Here is a 19,411-nt window from a genome sequence, read left to right as displayed (position 1 = left end):
CAAGATGATGAATAGCCTCATGTTACAATGTCTCCTTCCAACCCTTGTGGACGAGCGTCATCAGAACCCCCTGAAGAGGGCACAGGCCAGAGTAGGGTGGAACACTGGGGGCTGGGGGAGCGGCGCTGCACCTGACTACACGGACTATCACCCGGGCCTGTTGAACACGAGAGAAGAACCCGAGGATGTGGTCTAACGAGACTTCCCCGTCTTGCCACGTTCAGGGACACTACAGAGTTTCTTGCCCTTCCTTTACAAAAATATTAAGGAATTCATGTGTCATTAATTCATAAAGAGGCAAATTCTTGACAAAGTGACAGAGTCCAGTTTCCATGACCAGGTTTTTCAGTTGTTTTGATAATATCCCACATTCAGGAATTGGAAATGTAACCTATTGGGACATGTAATATAAACAAGGATTTTTTTCATGTGGATCAACACCCAGATTTCTAGAGACGTCATAAATCACGAAAGCTGCTAACCATTCCTCCACAGGTTTCAATAAAACTTTTAAGTTAGTTTACTGATCTCAGGAAAAGAGAATTTGGCAATTCAAGTTTTTTAATTCTGCATTCAAGAGTACAGTACGGCCAAGAGAAGGAGCAGAAAAAAATTAACAGGAAGGTCTTGCTTGCATTTTATCTTTTGCAAATAAGCAAGATATTTTATGCTCTGTTCCTTTCACTACTCTAATCAATTTTTAAAGAAATATGGTACAACTGACTATCCCTAGGTGTTTTTATCCTGAAACCTTGCCAGATTCCAAAGCAGAGATGTTAAAGCTGATGGGTTTCAAATGCTGCCCAAGTGCTGTCTACTTTGAACATCCCTCTCCCAAAGCTGGACCACTGGTCTCTTCCTGAGGGATCAGAGTCACCACCTGTGTCCCTGAGAGACTGGCCACTCACGCCTGGGCTGAGATTAGGCAATCAATCTAAAGGGCAAAATACTTAAGCTATTATCATCTTATCATCTTAAGGTTGCTGTTTCGGAGGCCTCTGCACTGGAATGGGTTGGTGAAAACAGCCTACTAGATACTTGCCTGGGAATTGGGCCATTCTCCTCTGCTCTCAGCGGCTCCTGGGGAAACCAATCATTAACATCAGGGATGCCTCAACTTCCACATCTGCGAAAAAGGCAAGCAACAGCCAATGATACCACCTTGCAAAGCTCTTAAGTTGTGCTTGCAAGAGGGGCTACAGCTTCTCCCAAAAGCTGATGAAATGATGGCACTTTGGCTGGAGAAGGCAGAGGGCAGCAGGCAAAGTGGAAAGTTCCTGGGATGTCAAACCAGTTCCCATAAGCAGTTTAGAGAAGCACCTGGCCCTGGACTAGGTAGGAGGCTGTGGAAAGACCCACAGGCACGCAGGTGGGAGGAAGAATCAAGCAAAAGAGGGAGTAGGTGGGGATGAGGCGCGAGCCCGGCTTCAATTTTGGACAAAAGCAGTTGCACGCTGTAGGCCCGAGGCTGCCCATGCAGCCGCCACACCCTCCTAACTCCCTGGTCCCCGTGTGCCCGTCACATCCCTCCAGGACTCAGTCCACGGGAAGCGGTGCAGGACCAGAGTCCTGAGCCAACGGCGGTTTGGCCCTTGGCCAAGCGCACACTGCCCTGCTCCTCCCCCCAGGGCTAGGCACTGCCCCGTGCCCAGAGCATCCTGGGAGTTGTAGTCCTGCAGCTCTGCAGGCTGCCGGCTGTGAGCGGTTAAGAGACAACGGTTGCGGTCCCAGCTTGTGCAGCGAGGGGCCCCACCTCCCGAGACTTCGCCCCTTCTCTCCACCACGCCCACTTTCCACGCCCTGCCCTGCCCCCCCAGGCCGGGCTGCGCACATTGAGGCTGGCGCCCAGGTGGGGCTAACCAGCCTAGTGGAAGCCCACGTAGAAACTCCCTGGCCGGTCTGTGAAAGGTAAGTTCACTACCTAAAATGGAAATCCTGGGTGCCTGGGAACCTGGACCTTGCCTTCTCAAAGCCACCTGTCCCGCCATCCCCTCCATCCCTCTGGCTGCCAAGATCCTCCCTCTGGACCCCGTGGTCAGGGTCGCTGCAGAGCGCCTCTTGGAGCCTGCCCGCCTGAAGCGCCCATAACTTGGTCAGGCCTCTTAGCCATGACATTCATTTATTTGCTGTTGTTTTCCTAGTTTCCTAAAATGGAAGCTTAGATTATTGATTTTAGATCTTTCCTGTTGTCTAATACATGCATTCAATGTTACAGATGTCCATTTTAGCCCACCTTTGGCTGCATCCCACACATTTTGATAAGCTGCATTTTAATTTTTATTTATTCAAAACATTGTAAAACTTTTCTTGAAATTTCTTCTTTGACTTGTGTTATTTATATGTGTGGGGTTTTTTTTTGGGGGGGGGGTCGCAGAGGTCAGCAAACTTTCTGGAAAGGGCCAAAAAGTAAATATTTTAGGTTCGAGAGTGATGCGGTCTCTGTCTTTACCACTCAGCTCTGACACTGTAGCCCAACAGCAGCCATAGCGAATATTTAAATGAATGAGCATAGCTGTGTTCCTCTAAAACGTTATTTAGGGATGCTGAAATAGTCTTCCTCTTTTGCTTTTTTCTCCCAACTATTTAAAACTGTAAAAACCATTCTTAGCTTGGGGCCATACAAAAACAGGCAGCAGGCCAGATTTGGCACTGGGCAGAATGTAGTTTGAGAGAACAAAAAAAGAACTCTTATTTAATCTCCAAGTATTTTGGGATTTTCCGGCTATCTTTCTTTTATTGATTTTTAGTTTAATTCTATTGCAGTCGGAGAGCAAATATTGCATGATTTCTATTCTTTTAAATTTCTTCAGGGTATGTTTTATAGTGTCTATCCTGGTCAGTGTCCTAGGTGAGTTGAGAAGAATGTGTAATCTGTTCTTATTGGAGGTCTTAGTCCATAGATGTCAACTGTGTCCAGTTGCTGTCCATGTTGCTGTTGATCCAGCTGTGTCCTCACTGCCTTCTTCCTGCTGGATCTGTCCATTTCTGTTAGAGGTGTGCTTAAGTTTTCAACTATGATACTGGATTCATCTATTTCTCTTTGCAGTTCTATCAGGTTTTGCCTCACCTTGTTGTCAGGGATGTACCCATTTAGGCTATCCACGTCTTCTTTGAGCATGGACCCCTTTATCATTACATAATGCTCCCCTTTATCCCTGATAGATTTCCTTGCTCTGAAGTCTACTCTGTCTGAAACTAATATAGCTACTCTTACTTTCCTTTGATTAGTGTTAGCATGGTATATCTTTCTCCATACCTTTACTTTTAATCTATATGTGTCTTTATATTTAAAGTGGGTTTCTTGTAGACAACGTATAGTTGGGTCTTGTTTTTTGATCCACTCTGACAATCTCTGTCTTTTAATTAGTGTATTTTGACCATTGACATTTACAATGATTATTGATATGGTTGGATTAATACCTGTCATATTTGTTACCATTTTCTATTTGTTGCCCTTGTTTTTTGTTCCTATTTTCATATTTGACACTTTTTCCGACTTGTGGTTTTAATTGAGCATTTTATGAGATTCCATTTTCTCTTATTTCTTAGCATATCAATTATATATATATTTTAAACACTTTAGTGGTGCTGTAGTGTTTGCTTTATACATTTACAACTAATCTAAGTCCGTGTTCAAATAACACTATAATGTTAGACAGGTAGTGCAAGTACCTCATAACAACAAATATTCCTAATTCCTTCCTCCTGTCTTTTGTATCATTGTTGTCATTCGTTTCATTTGTACATAAGCATACATAAATGTTTATGCATATATAATCAAATGCATTGTTGCTATTATTGCTTTGAACAAACTTCTGTCTGTTAGTTGAATTAAGAATAAGAAAAATAAAAGTTTTTATTCTACTTTCACTTATTCCTTGTCTGATGCTCTTCTTTTTTTAAACGTAGATTCAAGTTTCTGATCTATATCATTTTGCTTCTCGCTGAAGAACTTCTTTTAACATTTCTTACAAGGCAGATCTACTGGTAACAAATTGCCTCAATGTTTGCTTGTCTGACACAGTCTTTATTTTTCCTTCACTTTTAAAGGATAATTTCACAGATTACAAAATTCTGGGTTGGTGGGGTTTTCTCTTTAAACACTTTAAATATTTCACTCCACTCTCTTCTTGCTTGCATGATTTCTGAGGAGAAATAAGATATAATTCTTATCTTTGCTCCTCATGATGTAAGGTTTTTTTTTTCCTCTGGTTTCTTTCAAGATTTTTTTCTCTTATTTTTTATTTTCTGAAGTTTAATATGATATGCCTCAGTGTAGCTTTTGCCAAATGGTGTTCCCTGAGCTTCCTGGATCTATGCTTTGGTGTCTGACATTAATTTGGGGGAAATTCTCAGTCATTATTGCTTCATATATTGTCATTATTGCTTCATATTGCTTCTGTTTCTTTCTCTCTCTCTTCTCCTTATGATATTCCCATATGTGTATGTTACTCATTTTGTTGTGCCACAGTTCTAGGATGTTCTGGGTTTTTTTTCATTATTTTTTCTTTCATTTTCAGTTTTAGAAGTTTCTATTGTTATATGCTCAAGCTCGGAGAATCTTTCCTCAGCTTTGTCCAATTTACTAATGAGCTCATCCAAGACATTCTTCATTTCTGTTATAGTTTTTGAACTCTAGCATTTATTTGTTTTTTTTTTTTTTAGAATTTCCATCTTTCTGCTTACATTATCCATCTGTTCTTGCAGCTTGTCTACTTTTTCCATTAAAGCCTTCAGCATATTTATCATAGTCTTTTTTGTCATTTCCAGGTTTGAAAATTCCAACATTCCTGCTGTATCTGACTCTGATTCTGATGCTTGTTCATTCTGTTCAAACCGTTTCTTGCCTTTTAGCATGCCTTGTAATTTTTTGTTTAGAGGTGGACATGATATACTGGGTAAATGGAACTGCTGTAAATAGGCCATTAATACTGTGGTGGTAAGGTGTTGAGGAGAGGGGAGGTATTCTACAGCAACATGACTAGGGTCTCAGTCCTGCGGAGCACCTGCTCCCGTGGACTGTGAAGTTTACTGGTGCTTCTGAGGGCTTTTTCCTCGTCCTCAGGCAGGACAGTGTGGCTAAAGGGGGCTGGAGTTGGGTGTCTTCCTTCCCCTACATGGAACACTAGAACTAGCTGAAAATGGATATTTCCCTTCCTCCAGGTAGGTTAGGCTCGGATCAAACATCATCAGGTTAGTCTCTGGTTAAAGAGTTTAGAACAGAATGCTCTGGCATTTTTCAAAATGTATACTTTTCCCCTCCCGCTGCCAGAAGCATGAGAGTTTTTCCTCCAGTATTCACTGTGGGAACCTGCTAGAGCCCCTGGAGATAAAACTCACAAAAGCATGGGCCCCTCTATGGCCGGGTTCCCCTGGAGTTTTAACTTTCATACTTGTCCTCACTAAGCTGCCAGCAAATTGTCCATTTCTGCTCAGGTTTTCATACTGGTTCCCAGTGAGAGTTTGCTTGTGGATTTCTACTCCAGTAAGTTGTGATTCGCTGTATGTGTCTGTTTGTTTCTCCAATGTTGGGGCCAGTGGTTTCCCTGTGACCTCACTTCTTTGATAGATCTAAGAAGGGTTGTTGATTTTTCATTTTGTTCAGCTCTTTACTTGTTAGCATAGAATGGCAACTTCTAAGCTCCTTAGATGTCAGACCAGGAACCAGAAGTACCTCATTTCATTTTATGTATCTTCTCTAGGTAATTTCTTTGTGGTTACCGTAGGGATTGTATAAAACATCTTAAAGTTATAACAACATATTTTAAACTGATAACTTCAATTAGTTGTAAAACTCTACTCCTTTACCTCTCTATCCTCATCCATTTTATGTTATGGATGTCACAAATTACAGCTTTTTATATTTTGTTTCCATTAACAAAGATTTGTAGTTATTTTTTATGCTTTTGTCTTTTACATTCTATACAAGAAGTACAAGTGGTTTACACACCAACAGTACAATACTATAGGATTCTATATCTGTTCATATATTTATCTCTGCCAGGGAATTTTATATTTTCATATGGTTTCATGTTGCTGTCTAGTGTCCTTTCATTGCAACTTAAAGGACTCCCTTTAGCGTTTCTTGTAGAGCAAATTTAGTGGTGATGAACTCCCTCAGCTTTTGTTTATCTGGAAACACCTTAATTTCTCCTTCAGTTTTGAAAGGCAGTTTTGCTAAATATTTTATTCTTGGTTGGTAGTTCTTTTCTTTCAGCACTTTGAATATATCTTGCCAGTCCCTTCTGGCTTGAAAGGTTTCTGCTGAGAAATCCACTGGTGATCTTAAAGAAGCTGCCTTACATGTGACAAGTCACTTTTCTCTTGCTAATTTCAAGATTCTCTGTTTATCGGTGACTTTTGCCAGTTTCATTATAGTGTGTCTCAGTGTGGGTCTCCCTGGGTTTTTCCTAGTTGAAGTTGTTTGAGCTTCTTTCATTTGTATGTTCCTTTCTTTCCTCAAATTTGGGCAGTTAATGGCCAGTATTTCTTCAAATAAACTCTGCCCCTTCTCTCTCTTCTCCTTCTGAGTCTCCCATAATGTCTGTATTGATCTTCTTCACGGTGTCCCATAAGTCCCCCCCTTTTTTTTTGCTTTTCTGACTCAATAATTTCAATATCTTCAAGTTCACTGATTCTTTCTTCTGCTTTATCAAGTCTACTGTGGAACTCTTCTACTGAATTTTTCAATTCAATTATTATATTCTTCAGTTCCAGAATTTCTGTTTGGTTCTTTTTTATAGTTTTTATCTCCTTTTTGATATTTTTCACTTTCTTCATGTATCATTTTCCTGACTTTCTTAGTTGTCTGTCTTCTCTTTTACCTTGTTCAGCATTTTTAAGATGGTTATTTTGAATTCCTTGTCAGGTAATCCATTGTTCTCTGTTTCTTTAGGGTCGATTTCTGGAAATTTGTTTTGGTCTCTCGATTGGGCTACGTTTCCCTATTTCTTTGTATGCCTTGTGATCTTTTGTTGAGACGTTGCCATTTGAAAAACAGCCACCTCTTCTAGTCTTTATAGACTGGCTTCATGTAGGGGAAGACTTTCACCAGTCAGCCCACTAGAGATTCTGCGACCTCTCAGAATTTCTCTAGGACGTGTCTTCTCTGGGCTGTGCATGTGATTTCCCAGTTAAATAGGCTTGCCCCCATTTCTTCTCACGAGCCTGTCCTCTCTCTTTCCCTGGTGTCTGAGATACTGCAGTCTCCCTGATGCTGCAGCATCTTGACGCCTCACTTTGTTCTCAGTGGCCCCCAACCTGTCAAGCAACTATGCCACCGGTTCTCATCAGCACTCTTAGTCAAGTGAGACAGAATATTCCCTCAAGGAGCCCCACAAAAACTTTTGGCCTATGTTCCACTCTTCTCTTTTCTTCCTGCAAGAGAAGCTGGGCATTGGGAGTTTTCTCCCAACCACGCCATGCTATGGGGAATGGGGGGAAAAGCTAGGGCAGGCAAAATGCAACAAACTTTTCTACCTGCTTCAATGTGGCTCTCTTGGCTCTGTATTAGCCTGGGTGCTGCAGCCTCTTAACTGGTTTCTGGAAGTCTGACAAAGGCAATTTGGTCTGTATGTTGTTAAGTTGGTGTCTCTATGGGGCAACAAGGGCCTGGGTCTTCCTATTCTGATATCTTGCTGATGTCCCACCCTCTAAAGCTCTATTTCTAAATGTAATACACTATACTCCTTTGAACCAAGAACTGATTTTTCTGACTTTGCTGCAACTGAAAATTTACGTAACCATTTCAATTGCAAATAAATGATTGAATTGGGATATTGTCATTCAGCTTCACAGTGGTCATGAGAAGTCATTATCTTAATACTGAAGATACACTAAGAAAAATCCAAGGGGACAAAGCGTTTAGTCCTATGTCTGTGTTGTTGTTGCTGCTGCTGTTTTACAGTCATTTAGACTGTGAGCACAGACTCCTTAGTCAGACTTCCTGGGCTTTTATCCAAGCTCTACCACTTACTAGCCGAATGTCCTTGAGCAGGTCATGTAATCTCTCTTGCCACAGCTTCCTCACCTACAAAAAGGGAAGAAAAAAATTACCTCCCTTCTAGGGTTGAGGATTAAATTATATGCTTAGAAAAGTACCTGACAGAGGGTAAATACTTGTTATTGTTGTTCCTACTATTGTTTTGATTCACACAGAATAAAATCATTACCTGAGAAAATGAATTTAAAATTGATTTTTAACTTGGGGATTAAAAAAATGAGAATTTATGAAATCCACTGCTGTTCTTTTCTCATGAATTCTTCGTTTTCCATTCATATTAACAGAAGGAATAATAGTATAAATAGAATAGTGAAGCAGCTGTGAATACCCAATTATATTTTATTTAAGCTAATCTTGAAGTTAGTTTACTTTGCTTAGTATAGGTCAGTGGAATGGATTAGCCAAACACGATGTGTGGCAGGGAAGGAAGTGGATGGGTCAGATGGTGTGAAACACTGGTTGCAAATTGGCAGATGTTAATAACTGTTGACATCCATTGGGTGTTCAGTCACTGCTCTAAGCACTTCACTTGTAGTTACTCTTTCAAGTCTAACAACACATTCAGGAGTAGATATTAGTATTATCTCCATACTGAGGTGAAGAAACTGAGGCCCTGAATGGGTAAACAACTTGCCCAAGATCATACAACTAGTCATTGGCAGAACCAGAATAATCCACGCATGTATCATTGAGAATTAACTTTACATGGTGAAGAAAATAAGAATGTCATTAATTATCATAGAATCTTAATTTGAAGGAATTTACATGTAATCTCTTTGAATCACTAGGATATTGGTGTCAATTTGATATCAGATGATATTTTTCTTAAAGTTCAAGTACATAAATAACTGTATGTGTAAAATTAATGCAGAACTATTTCAAAGAGTGTTTTTTTTACATGGTATGATTTTTTTTCCCAGAACTCAGTTAATATTGTCAAGATAACTAGCCATTTTTCTGGAAATTGAGGTACATAGTCCTACTTCTTAAATTAGTCTCTCCTTTGAATTGATGTGTTACTAGTAATTTAGCATTTGAATGATATGATCTATCCCTTGTAAGAGTCCCTGTAATTGTTTCTTAAGAGTCTTAACTTTGTGTGTGTTGTTCTCAACTGGGGACAGTCCCCTCACCCAGGGAATACCAGGGAGTGTCTGGAGACATTTTTGATTGTCACAACTTGGAGGAGAGTGAGGTGCTACTGGCATTTAGTGGGTTGAGGCCAGAGATGCTGCTAAACCTCCTACAGTGCACAGTGCACACGACAGTCCCCCACAGCAAAGAATGTTAATAGTATCAAGGTTGAGAAACCCTGGTGTGTGTGTGTGTGTGTGTGTGTGTGTGTATCAATGTCATTCTAAAACATAGGGATACAAAAAGAAATTAATTTTTAGATGGTACTTTGTTATCAAATGCAAATGTTTATTCTTTATCATTCAGTTATAATTGATCACTTCCAAACAATTGTCACTTGATAAGATTCTATAAATGTGTATTGAGCACTTCTTCTTTGCCAGGCACCATGCTAGACACTAGAGGTAGACACCATTCCCGCCAGCATGAATCTTAGTATATCCTTCTAAAGGGACCTGAACATTAAGTTTTGTATCAGCCTAGATTAGACTATTTCACAGTATGATATTTTCCCAAAAAAGAAGAAAGGAACTTGGCTGTTGACTTTCTCAACTCAAGATAGAAATATAAAAGTAAATTAAATGAAAATAAATGGAATCAATGAAACTGGTCATTGTTGGCTTGAGTAAGTTGATGGAAAGTGTTGGCAATGTCAAACCACTGATTTTTCTTTTCTTCTGTCCTTTAGGGAGTAAAGTTTCACAGATACCATTGCTCTTACTAAAAGGAGCTGTCTCTTAGGACATAGTGAAAATGACATTTGGAATTTTTAAAATGGTCTCTTCTAGTCCTACTCTTCCTGTTTAGTGACACTGTTAGTGTTCTGCATAATCTGGCAGAGCTAACTTTATGCAGGAATGAAATGAGTATAGCGAAGTAAAAGCACTCAAAATATTTATCCCCATTATGCCTGAAATTGCAGCATTTGAGAATAATTTCTTTGGGTAGGCATTATGTCTTCAAGAGTTTTGTATTAAAATGCAGATACTCCAGAGAGAAAAAGAGGGAGAACATAACAAAAAGTAAAGTTTGTGAAAGATTTTATTTTAAATTTTCCTACTTTGGGGATTTAGAAAACATACTAACTTGGAAAAATATGAGGGGAGAAAAGCAGATTACAATTTACAAAATAGCAGGTACAATGTAAGATACGTATTATACACTTCGTGTACAATATGTGACATATAATACACTCTCAGTGGTGTGATTGTAGGGGATTTTTATTAACTTGCTCATACACACACATATTTTGTTTCTTTTCCAGTTAACGTGTCCTATTTATGTCAGTTTTTTATAAAGTTAATTATTTAGGTCAAAAAGAAAGCACTGAGTCCTCAGGTAGGTTTAAGCTCAAACTACACAAAGTGTTCTGGAGATCTGGAGGGGGTGGGGCACATTTGGGCACACGAAAACATGTGCAGTCCACGAAGGACCTGGGATGGAATCGCAGAGATCTAACTCTTGACACAGCTCCTGTCGAAGTTGAGCATGTTTCCACTGAGTGGGCCATCGAGCTTACACAGGATATAACGCACGCTGGAGACGGTGGTGTGACTTTGTCTTGGGTCGGGAAGGGATGAGAATATTTCCTTGGCAGTTTACAGTTACATTCTGCTCAGCATGAGCTGTAAAGACACAAGCTCTTTTTCAAAATCTGTGACACACTGACAAGATTTCATGCTCAACATAAGCAACCAAACCAAATGCACAGACTTGTGCCAAACAGTCTGCCACCGTCCTCAAAGGAAGTCTACAGACAGACACACTTCTAACTAAACCACCACATCTAATGGCTGAGAATTCTGCTAATGACATACTTGATTCAAAGAAATGCAATATCAGAACTTCAGAATATAGAAGTGTTTAAGTTACAGCCAGTGTTTGCAGGTTAACAGCTTGTAAAATACTCTGAAATCAACAGTGAAGATTGTTCTCTGCTGCAGTGTGATTATGTGCAATGTTTCCATTTGTTTCACCAAGCATATGTTGAATACCCGCTGTGTTTCATCTGTGCTAAGTTTGAAGCTAGAATGATGAATAAACTATGATCTGTGCACACAGGGCTTAGAGTTCAGTGATGGGCACCAGCCCGTATGGTGTGTGTATGATGCCATGGAGCACAGAGGAGGGATGCTGGGGGCATGGGGGTGCTGGGAAGGTTTGGGAGGAGATGATGCTGGAACTGAGCCTTGCCAGACAGACAGGGTGGAAAGGAAGGAAGTTTCGAACTGACATAAAAGCACAGAGACATGCAAGAGCCCAGAGTTTTAAAAATCTGCAAATAGGGGCTTGCCGGTGGCGTAGTGGTTAAGTGAGCACACTCTATTTCGGTGGTGCGGGGTTCACAGGTTCGGATCCCAGGCACGCACCGATGCACCACTTGTAAAGCCATGCTGTGGCAGCGTCCCATATAAAGTAGAGGAAGATGGGCACGGATGTTAGCCCAGGGCCAATCTTCCTCAGCAAAAAAAAGAGGAAGATTAGCATCGGATGTGACTTCAGGGCTAATCTTCCTCACACACACACACACACACACAAGAAAACGGCAAGTAGTTCCAAAAGATTGAATTGTACTTCCACTTCTGGCCAAGATGGAGTAACATGGACTGGGTTTACCCTCCCATCAGAAACAACTTAAAAAACAGGCACAATGTAGAAAACTCTTGTTTTCAGACCCTGCACACCAGGCAGTGAGGACAGTGACCCCTGAGAGAGGGGAAACCAATGAGGGGAGCCCTGTGGTCATCCTAGCTCACTGCCTGGAGAGAGTCTCCAGGGTGCAGCTTAGAGAGTGGGAGCCCATGTGGAGCCTGAGTGTCCGGGGAGGCCATGGCATCTTCAGTTCTCAGGAAGAGAAGCAGGGAGGGGAGCACTGCACAGGGAGAGAGCTCCAGAGACCCGCAGAGGCCCCCAGAGTCTTCAGGGGAGTACTGATCATCTGAGGGTGGGGGAGTTACCCAAGGCTCAAGAAAGAACCGTTGGATAGGAGCAGAGGGAATAGTCCTTGAATGAAAAACCTGGTAATTCACAGGGCATCAGATAGAGTATTTAAAGAACATTGCTTCAGTAGTGTGGCAAAATTAGCTCTAGAATAAAGGCCACTCTCATCCTGCCTATCAAAGCTTAAAAGAAGCTTCAAAAAGATGACACTGTGTCCAAGTTTTTTTAACTGCTTCCCAGAATAAAGCTCAAGAAAATATTTATAGGAATAGAAAAATATCCAGCACCTAAGAAGGTAAAATTCACAATGTCTGGTATCCAGTGAAAAATGACAAGGTGTGCAAACACGCAGGAAAATACAATGAATAATGAGGAGAAAAATCAGTCAATAGAAACATACCCAGAAATGACACAGACATTAAATTAGACAAAGATAGAATTAGTAGATAAAGACATTAAACAGTTATTATAACTATATTCCATTTCTTTAAGAATCTAAAGGACAGATTGAGCATATTAAGTAGAGAAATGGAAGACATTAATAAACTGAACTTGTGGACATGAAAAATACAATATCTATGGTGAAAAATATACTGGATGGGATTAACAGCAGATTAGACACAATAGAAGAAAAGAATAGTAAAGTTGAATGTGTAGCAATAGAAACTATCCAAAATGAAACACACAGAGAACAAAAGTTTAAAGCAAAATGAGCAGAGCGTCAGTGAGCTGTGGGACTTCAAGTTGCTTACACTGTAACCCTGTACCTGAGGCCAAAGCTGATTGATTTATAGGTGGACACCTTGACCATGGCTGGGCCCGTGACTTTCTTCCTTGGGACTGTGAATTTAGGACCCAGAGAGAATCAAGCCAGTGTCACTCTGTGTGACTGAAGCAGGAACACAGAAATCTTCATTGTTTCCCACCAGGTAGACTGAGAAGCAGAAGAAGTTAGTCTATAACAATGGGAGGAAAGAAACAGACATATAGAGGAAAGTAGAGGTGTGATATGGAGGGAGAAATCATGGAGTTTTCCACGTCCTGGTTCCAGTTGCTTCTGAGCTTAATTGTACCCCTGTCCTGTTCAGCTTCTTCTTAGATTCCATGAAATATGGTTTTTTGTCATATATAATGAAAAAGGCCTTAAATTATATAGAGGTGATGCATTTGATTGTGGACACATGATGGGAGTGTTTATGGGATATCAACATGGAAACGTCCAATAGGCAGGTGAACAGACCTCTCTGAAGTTCAGAGAACAAGTATGCACCCCAAATTTACACTTTTATTCTATCCATGTATAGAATAAATAGACTCCCTAAATCTGTAGGAGTATATGAAATTGACAATGGAGAAGATATAGAGGGAAACAAAAATAAAGCCAAGGATGGGACCTGGAAAACAACCACATTAAAGAGGCAAAAAGTGTATCCAGAGAAAGACTGAGAAGGAACATTTATTAAGGTAGGATGAGAGCATAAAGTTGAGGAAATCAAAAGAAGGCAGAATCTAAAGAAAAGGGAAATTGATAATATTGTCAAATTCCTAAAGGACCTAAGACATTCCTAAGCTTTGATTGGCAACCACCAACTTCCTATATTTCTAACCTTACTTCCTTTTTTCTGCCCATATTTACCATACTTGAGTTTATATTTCCGTTTCTCATCTCATCGTGCTAAGATAACCATAGTTATTCATCTCTTTAGGATAGTTTGACTTTGGCAATCTTAACCCTACATTATTTACAATACCTGACAAGGATCCGATCAAAGCAGATCCACGGAGAAGAGCTGAGCCCTTCTCCCCAGAAAAACAATTGCATGCCAGTAGGATTGGGGGAGGCGAGGAAGGAGCTGGAGGAGAGCGTATGGTTTCCATAAGAGGAAGTCAGACCTCATCAATCTATGAAAGCTCTTTTGGGAGCATATATGCATATGGACAAAAGCCCATCAATGGTGTCTATTTAGATTTCCAAAAAGCCTTTCACAAAGTTCCACACAAAAGGCCATTTTAAAAATGCAGTTATCCTGGTATGATGGAGACTGGTGCAGTGCACAGGGAAGTTGCTTAGAGACAAGAAACAATGGTTTAGGATAGAAGGGCACTTCTTGGAGGAAGAAGCGTGAACACGGGCATTCACCTCTGACTACCTTTGTTTAGTATTTTTATGACTTATTTGCAGGAGGGAAGGCACAATGAAAAGCCCAAGGATATGGGAATAAATTGATGTTAGTATGAGGCTATGTGAGAAGGCAGAAAATATTGAATTGTTCTTTATAGGGGCAAAAATAAAATATTGAACTTAGGGAAAAATAATCTCAAGTATACTTAGAAGTTTCTTTACTCATTCATTCATTACACAGTTATTGAGGATCTACTTTGTGGCCAGATATTGTGCTACAAGTTGGAGAGAAAATAATTGAGAAGGGGTTTCTCCCTGCTGTGAGAGAGCTTAAATGGAACAAGAAGATATTCCTGAATCTTGAGAAAAGTAAATTAAAGATGAATAAAAGGATGTAGCTCACAGAACAGGAAACACATGGAGCTTAGTTTTCTAAGAGTTAAGCTAAGGTTGCAAAATGTAAATATACTCAAAATATTTAGATAATTCCTAAAAGGCACTGATATGCTAGCTCTGTTAAGGGAAGCTAGAATATTTGGGGCTGCATCCATAATATCTCTATACATCAGGACCATTTTTTGTTGCAAGGGACAAAAACCCAATTCAAAACCAACTGAAAAAGAGGTAAGCCTGACTTCAGGCATAGCTGGGTGTGGAGAGGCAGGAGATGTCACAAGAGCTTGGTGTGGCTCCCTCGCTCTCCACCTCTCAGCTCTCTGTTATTCTGTGTTGGTTTCATTCTAAGAGTTTTTTCACAGGGAGTAAAGGCGGCTTACATATGGGTATGGAAGGTGGAAAAAATTCCAGTTTTCTGTGTTGCACAGCACCTGTGACCCTTTTTTTCCCAGCACTCACGTCAATTCCTGAAAAAGGACAGTGAATGGCCCAGCCCTGAACCACTCACTGTGGCCAGAAAGTTGAAGTATCATTACTGACCAGGCCAGGGACAGCACAGCTGCCAACCTGAAGAGCCAGGGCGAGGGGGAGCAGTCAGCCTCCCAGCACCACACAGACTGAGAATGAGGAGGAAGTCATTTCCCAAGTAGATGGTCGGCAGACAAGAAGTAAGAGAGAACAACTATCTGCTTCCTCTCTATAAGTCATCATAGACTGATTATGGTTGGGGGAGGAGCCTCTAAGATAATCCCCCTCTCATTCCTGCCTCCTGCTATTCACACCCCTGTATAATCCCCTCCCTTTCAAGGTGGGGGATTTAGTGACTCACTTCTAAGGAAAAGAATGTGGCAGAAGCATGGAACGTCACTTCTGAGATTCGGTTATAAAAGACTGGGCGTTCCAGGGGCCAGCCCCATGGCCTAGTGGTTGAGTTCAGTGTGCTCCGCTTTGGTGGCCTGGGTTCACAGGTTTGGATCCCAGGCGTGGACCTACACCACTTGTCAGCTATGCTGTGGCAGCATCCCAGATACAAAATAGAGGAAGACTGGCACAGATGTTAGCTCAGGGCCAATCTTCCTCAAGCGAAAAAAGAGGAAGATTAGCTCAGGGTGAATCTTCCTTGGCCAAAAAAAAAAAAAAAAAAGACTGCAGGTTCCATCTTGGATGCCCTCTTTCTAGCTCTCTCTTGGATTGTTCGCTCTGGGGCAGCCAGCTACCATGCTGTGAGTCAGTCCTATGGAGAGGCCCAGCTAAATGAGCTTGGAAGTGGACTTTCTGAGACTGATAATAACCAGGTGTATGAGCTTGGAAGTGGATCCCCCCCCACGCCAGTCTTTAGATGAGATTGCAGACCTGGCTGACAGCTCAACTGCAGCCCCATGAGAGAACTGGAGCCAGAGGCACCCAGCTAAGCTGTCCCCAGATTCCTGACCCACAGAAACTGAGAGATCATACATTTTTATCATTATAAGCCACTAAGCTTTGGGGCAATTGGTTAAACATCAATAAATAACTAATACACTGGGGTTGGTACAATAAGGTAATATTTATGTTTTTATGTGCAAATGACCAAAAATAGGTAAATACATACAAGATCAGATAAACAAATCTGTTAAAATATCATATGTGATTCTGTCATGTTTGAATATTTTCTGTGTTGAATGTGAAGAAAATGAACTTTTCCCCCATAGATGAAACTATTGGGTATTATTTTTATCAATAAATAGACTGAATATACAGCAGCTGCATTGTATCTTATTAAATACAAATCTTAAATCAAGACACAGTAATTACAGCATTCTGTAGCTAGTTAAAGTCTAGACTACATTATTTGGCTGTGTTCTGGACTGTTTCTCTAATTTTTTTGTGGTTCCAATGAGATTTTCAATTGTAATTGGAGGTTAAAAAGAATCATTTTGCCAAGTTTCCTTTGACTCCTTGTTTAAAAGATCTGACACGGATCACCATGAGGGAAAGGTCCGTATGAGGTTAACATGACTTTGTCTTTGAGATCTGTTTACGTCTTCGTGTTGGTAGTTACCTAAGTACCTCTCCCTGATGAAAAGTCTAAAAAAATCTCAAGGGAAAAAGAAAGAGGACTGAGTCCAATATCAAAAGGATGTTTATTAAAGCCAATTTTCTTTAGCAGCAGCCTTGCAATAAAATAAAAGATATTTTTAAATGTATAAATTCATAAGCCTGGGTATAAATCTAGACTGATGTAGTTCCATAAAAATTATCAAGTTGTAACCTCTAAAAGCTAAGTAGGTAATAGAACTGTTGATTAACCTCAACTGAAGTGCTTATACCTGCTACTATATTCAGAAGTTAATAGCTACCCTGGGGCATTTTTAACTTACATGTGACGTTGAGTAGGGTTTTCCTCTGATGATCGCCCTCGTATTTCAGAAAATTCTAATTAGCAACTAATTACCATTGCACCCTGTCATCACACAACCCTCATGTTGCTGCTGTAACTTTATTTCTTCAAATAAGACAGAGGGAGGCTCCAACAAGTTCTGAAGCTGCTTTTGATAATTATATAGCACAGAGAACAACACTACCTTTGCTGTTATTTCTGTAAGATATAACTGTCTCCAGACAACCAGTGCGCTCAATGTAGAGCCAAAACAATGTTGGTCTGCTTGTGTATTTGGGAGACCAGTGTCTCACAGTGAGCCTGTGATATGTTTCCCACCGTCTCATAGGGAAGGTTATATGTCTCCAGGTTTTCTTGCAAGGCACTGGAAGCAGGGCCCTTTACTTGGGATTCATTGGAATTCAATGAATACTTAGAATTCATTACTCGTTACCAGTTAACTCATTTTATGGTGCAAATTTCTTCCTCCTAACCAATTCTCACTCACGTGCATAGAAAATTCCATGTTTTAACATATAGTATTACATTTGGTTGAGTTTTTTTTCTTTTCCTTCCTTATATAACTTTCAACTACTGTAGAGGACTGTTTTGAAACTATTTAATTGTTGTTGTTCTTCAGTCCTCTGAAGATTAATGAGGAAAGTTGTATGAATATACACATAGTAATGCAAACATACTCCCTTATTGCCTAGGTGCTAGGTAATGCCCAAAGTTATTGAGCCCAAGGAACTGAAGTCGTGTTTGTGATGATGGATGCTTTGCAGAGAGCCAAGTCTATAGAAGCTGGAGAAGAAACAGAACTGATGGTTCCATCTTCTCTTCCAGAGACAAGAACTTCGACACCCCAGGGCCCTGAGAGGTTTAGATCACCCTGGAGCTGTTGCAAAGCTAATCTGGTGCCATTATGTGGAAATGGAGGGATTCTGTGCACCACCACCCTGATTTCACATTGGAAAGCCAAGGGTTTTTTATTCCAACTCCAGACAATTCCACAGAGAAGTGGTTATTATGTATGATTATTTGCCTACTTAAACTACAAAAGTTTTCTATATATAATAGCAAAGAAAGAAACCATAAAGGAAAGACTGATAGATTTTGCTACAAAAAAGGGAAAACATTTCCAAGTAAAAAAAAAATACAGTAAATAAAACTAAAAGGCAAATGAAAATAATGGAAGGTATTGGCAAAATGTATGACAAAGGATTAGGGCTAATGTTTTTAATACACAGTTCTTTTTAATCTCTATAAATACAATTAAGTTTCTTTTTCTTTTCCTTTTCTGGGGATAGTGTCTAGAGGCATTCAAAATGGTCCAGCACTTGACATACTGTTGTAGGCTATCTTACAATACAGCTTCCAGCAATGCCAGGCTGTCCTGAGCCCCTGGTATTAGAATTGTCTATCCTTATACCAAGAAGGGAGAGACAACACCAGAATCCACATGTCGCGTGTGCCCAGGTCAGCTTCAAGGAGTTCATGCCGTGAGACCTAAAGTTCTTATGAGATTGTCTAAAACAAAAAAACATATCATCTGGGCCTGTGGTGCCTCCATGGTTGCTAAATGTGTCTGTGACAGGATCAAGTATGCTTTTCTAAAGGAGGAACAGAAAATCATTGAGAAAGTGTCGACGGCACAAGCATAGTCAGAAAGCTAGATTTAAAAATGGAGATTTTTTTGAATAATAAAAATAAAATCAAAAGCCTTCTAAAAATTTAAGTTTCTTCTGTTCCTACATCATGGGAAAATGGATGGGCATATTTTCACCAAATTGGGAGATATATTTGGGGTGACCTGACTTAAAATATAGCCTATGTGTTGTACAAGAGGTCCATTTGGGAGGACCCTGGGGAAAACCAAGGGAGTTGGGCAGTGCTGCGTTAGAGCAGTTGGACCTGAGGCTCAAAGCAAGGCCCTTGGGAGTGTCCATTGAGTCAGACATACTAGCTGAAGTATCAATGGTATTAACACTGGCTAAAGCATAGAGTGTTGTGAGGACTCAATGAGATCATCCATGTAAAGTGCTGAACTCAATGCCTGGGGCATTCACTCACTGATTCATTTACTCAGTAAATTTTTATTGAGTGACTGCTGTATATCAGGTGGTCTGTTGGGTGCTAGGGATACAGCAGTGATCAAAACAGACAGCCATCTCCACCCTCTTGGGGCTTACATTCTGCTTAGGTTCCTTTTTTTCTAAATTATCCAATTTGCTGGCATGTAATTGTTCATAGCAGTCTCTGATAATCCTGTGTATTTCTGTGCTATCAGTTGTAATGCCTCCTTTTTAGTTTAAATTTTACCTATTTGAGTCTTGTCTCTTTTCTTGGTTAGTCTAGCTAAAGGTCTGTCTATTTTATCTTTTCAAAAAACAAACTCATATTTTTGGTGATCTTTTCTATTGTCTTTCTAGGCTCTATGTCATTTATTTATGCTCTA

General features: G+C 40.3%; 2 protein-coding genes and 2 pseudogenes across 4 annotated transcripts in view; 2 read left to right on the top strand and 2 right to left on the bottom strand.

Moving 5' to 3' along the window:
• LOC131394247 (ral guanine nucleotide dissociation stimulator-like) overlaps positions 1-19,411 on the top strand; it is a 216,051-nt gene that overhangs the window by 86,368 nt on the left and 110,272 nt on the right. The window lies entirely within an intron of this gene.
• The window catches only part of LOC131394245 (peroxynitrite isomerase THAP4-like), a 344,748-nt pseudogene that overhangs the window by 269,231 nt on the left and 56,106 nt on the right, over positions 1-19,411 (bottom strand).
• The window catches only part of LOC131394248 (ral-GDS-related protein-like), a 50,373-nt gene that overhangs the window by 6,472 nt on the left and 24,490 nt on the right, over positions 1-19,411 (bottom strand). For 2 of the 3 annotated variants that reach the window (XM_058525464.1, XM_058525463.1), the window contains one exon: positions 10,555-10,761. The exons of the other annotated variant lie outside the window; for it this stretch is intronic. In XM_058525464.1, the coding sequence (XP_058381447.1) occupies positions 10,652-10,761 (110 nt within the window). In that variant the 3' untranslated portion in view covers positions 10,555-10,651. Of the gene's footprint in view, positions 1-10,554; positions 10,762-19,411 lie in introns of those variants that run through there. 3 annotated transcript variants of the gene reach the window in all.
• Positions 1,840-18,617, top strand: LOC131394252 (large ribosomal subunit protein eL34-like; annotated as a pseudogene).

Source organism: Diceros bicornis, chromosome 30 (assembly GCF_020826845.1).
Source record: "Diceros bicornis minor isolate mBicDic1 chromosome 30, mDicBic1.mat.cur, whole genome shotgun sequence".
In the NCBI taxonomy this organism is placed as follows: domain Eukaryota; kingdom Metazoa; phylum Chordata; class Mammalia; order Perissodactyla; family Rhinocerotidae; genus Diceros; species Diceros bicornis.
This window is presented reverse-complemented; position numbering and strand designations above follow the sequence as displayed.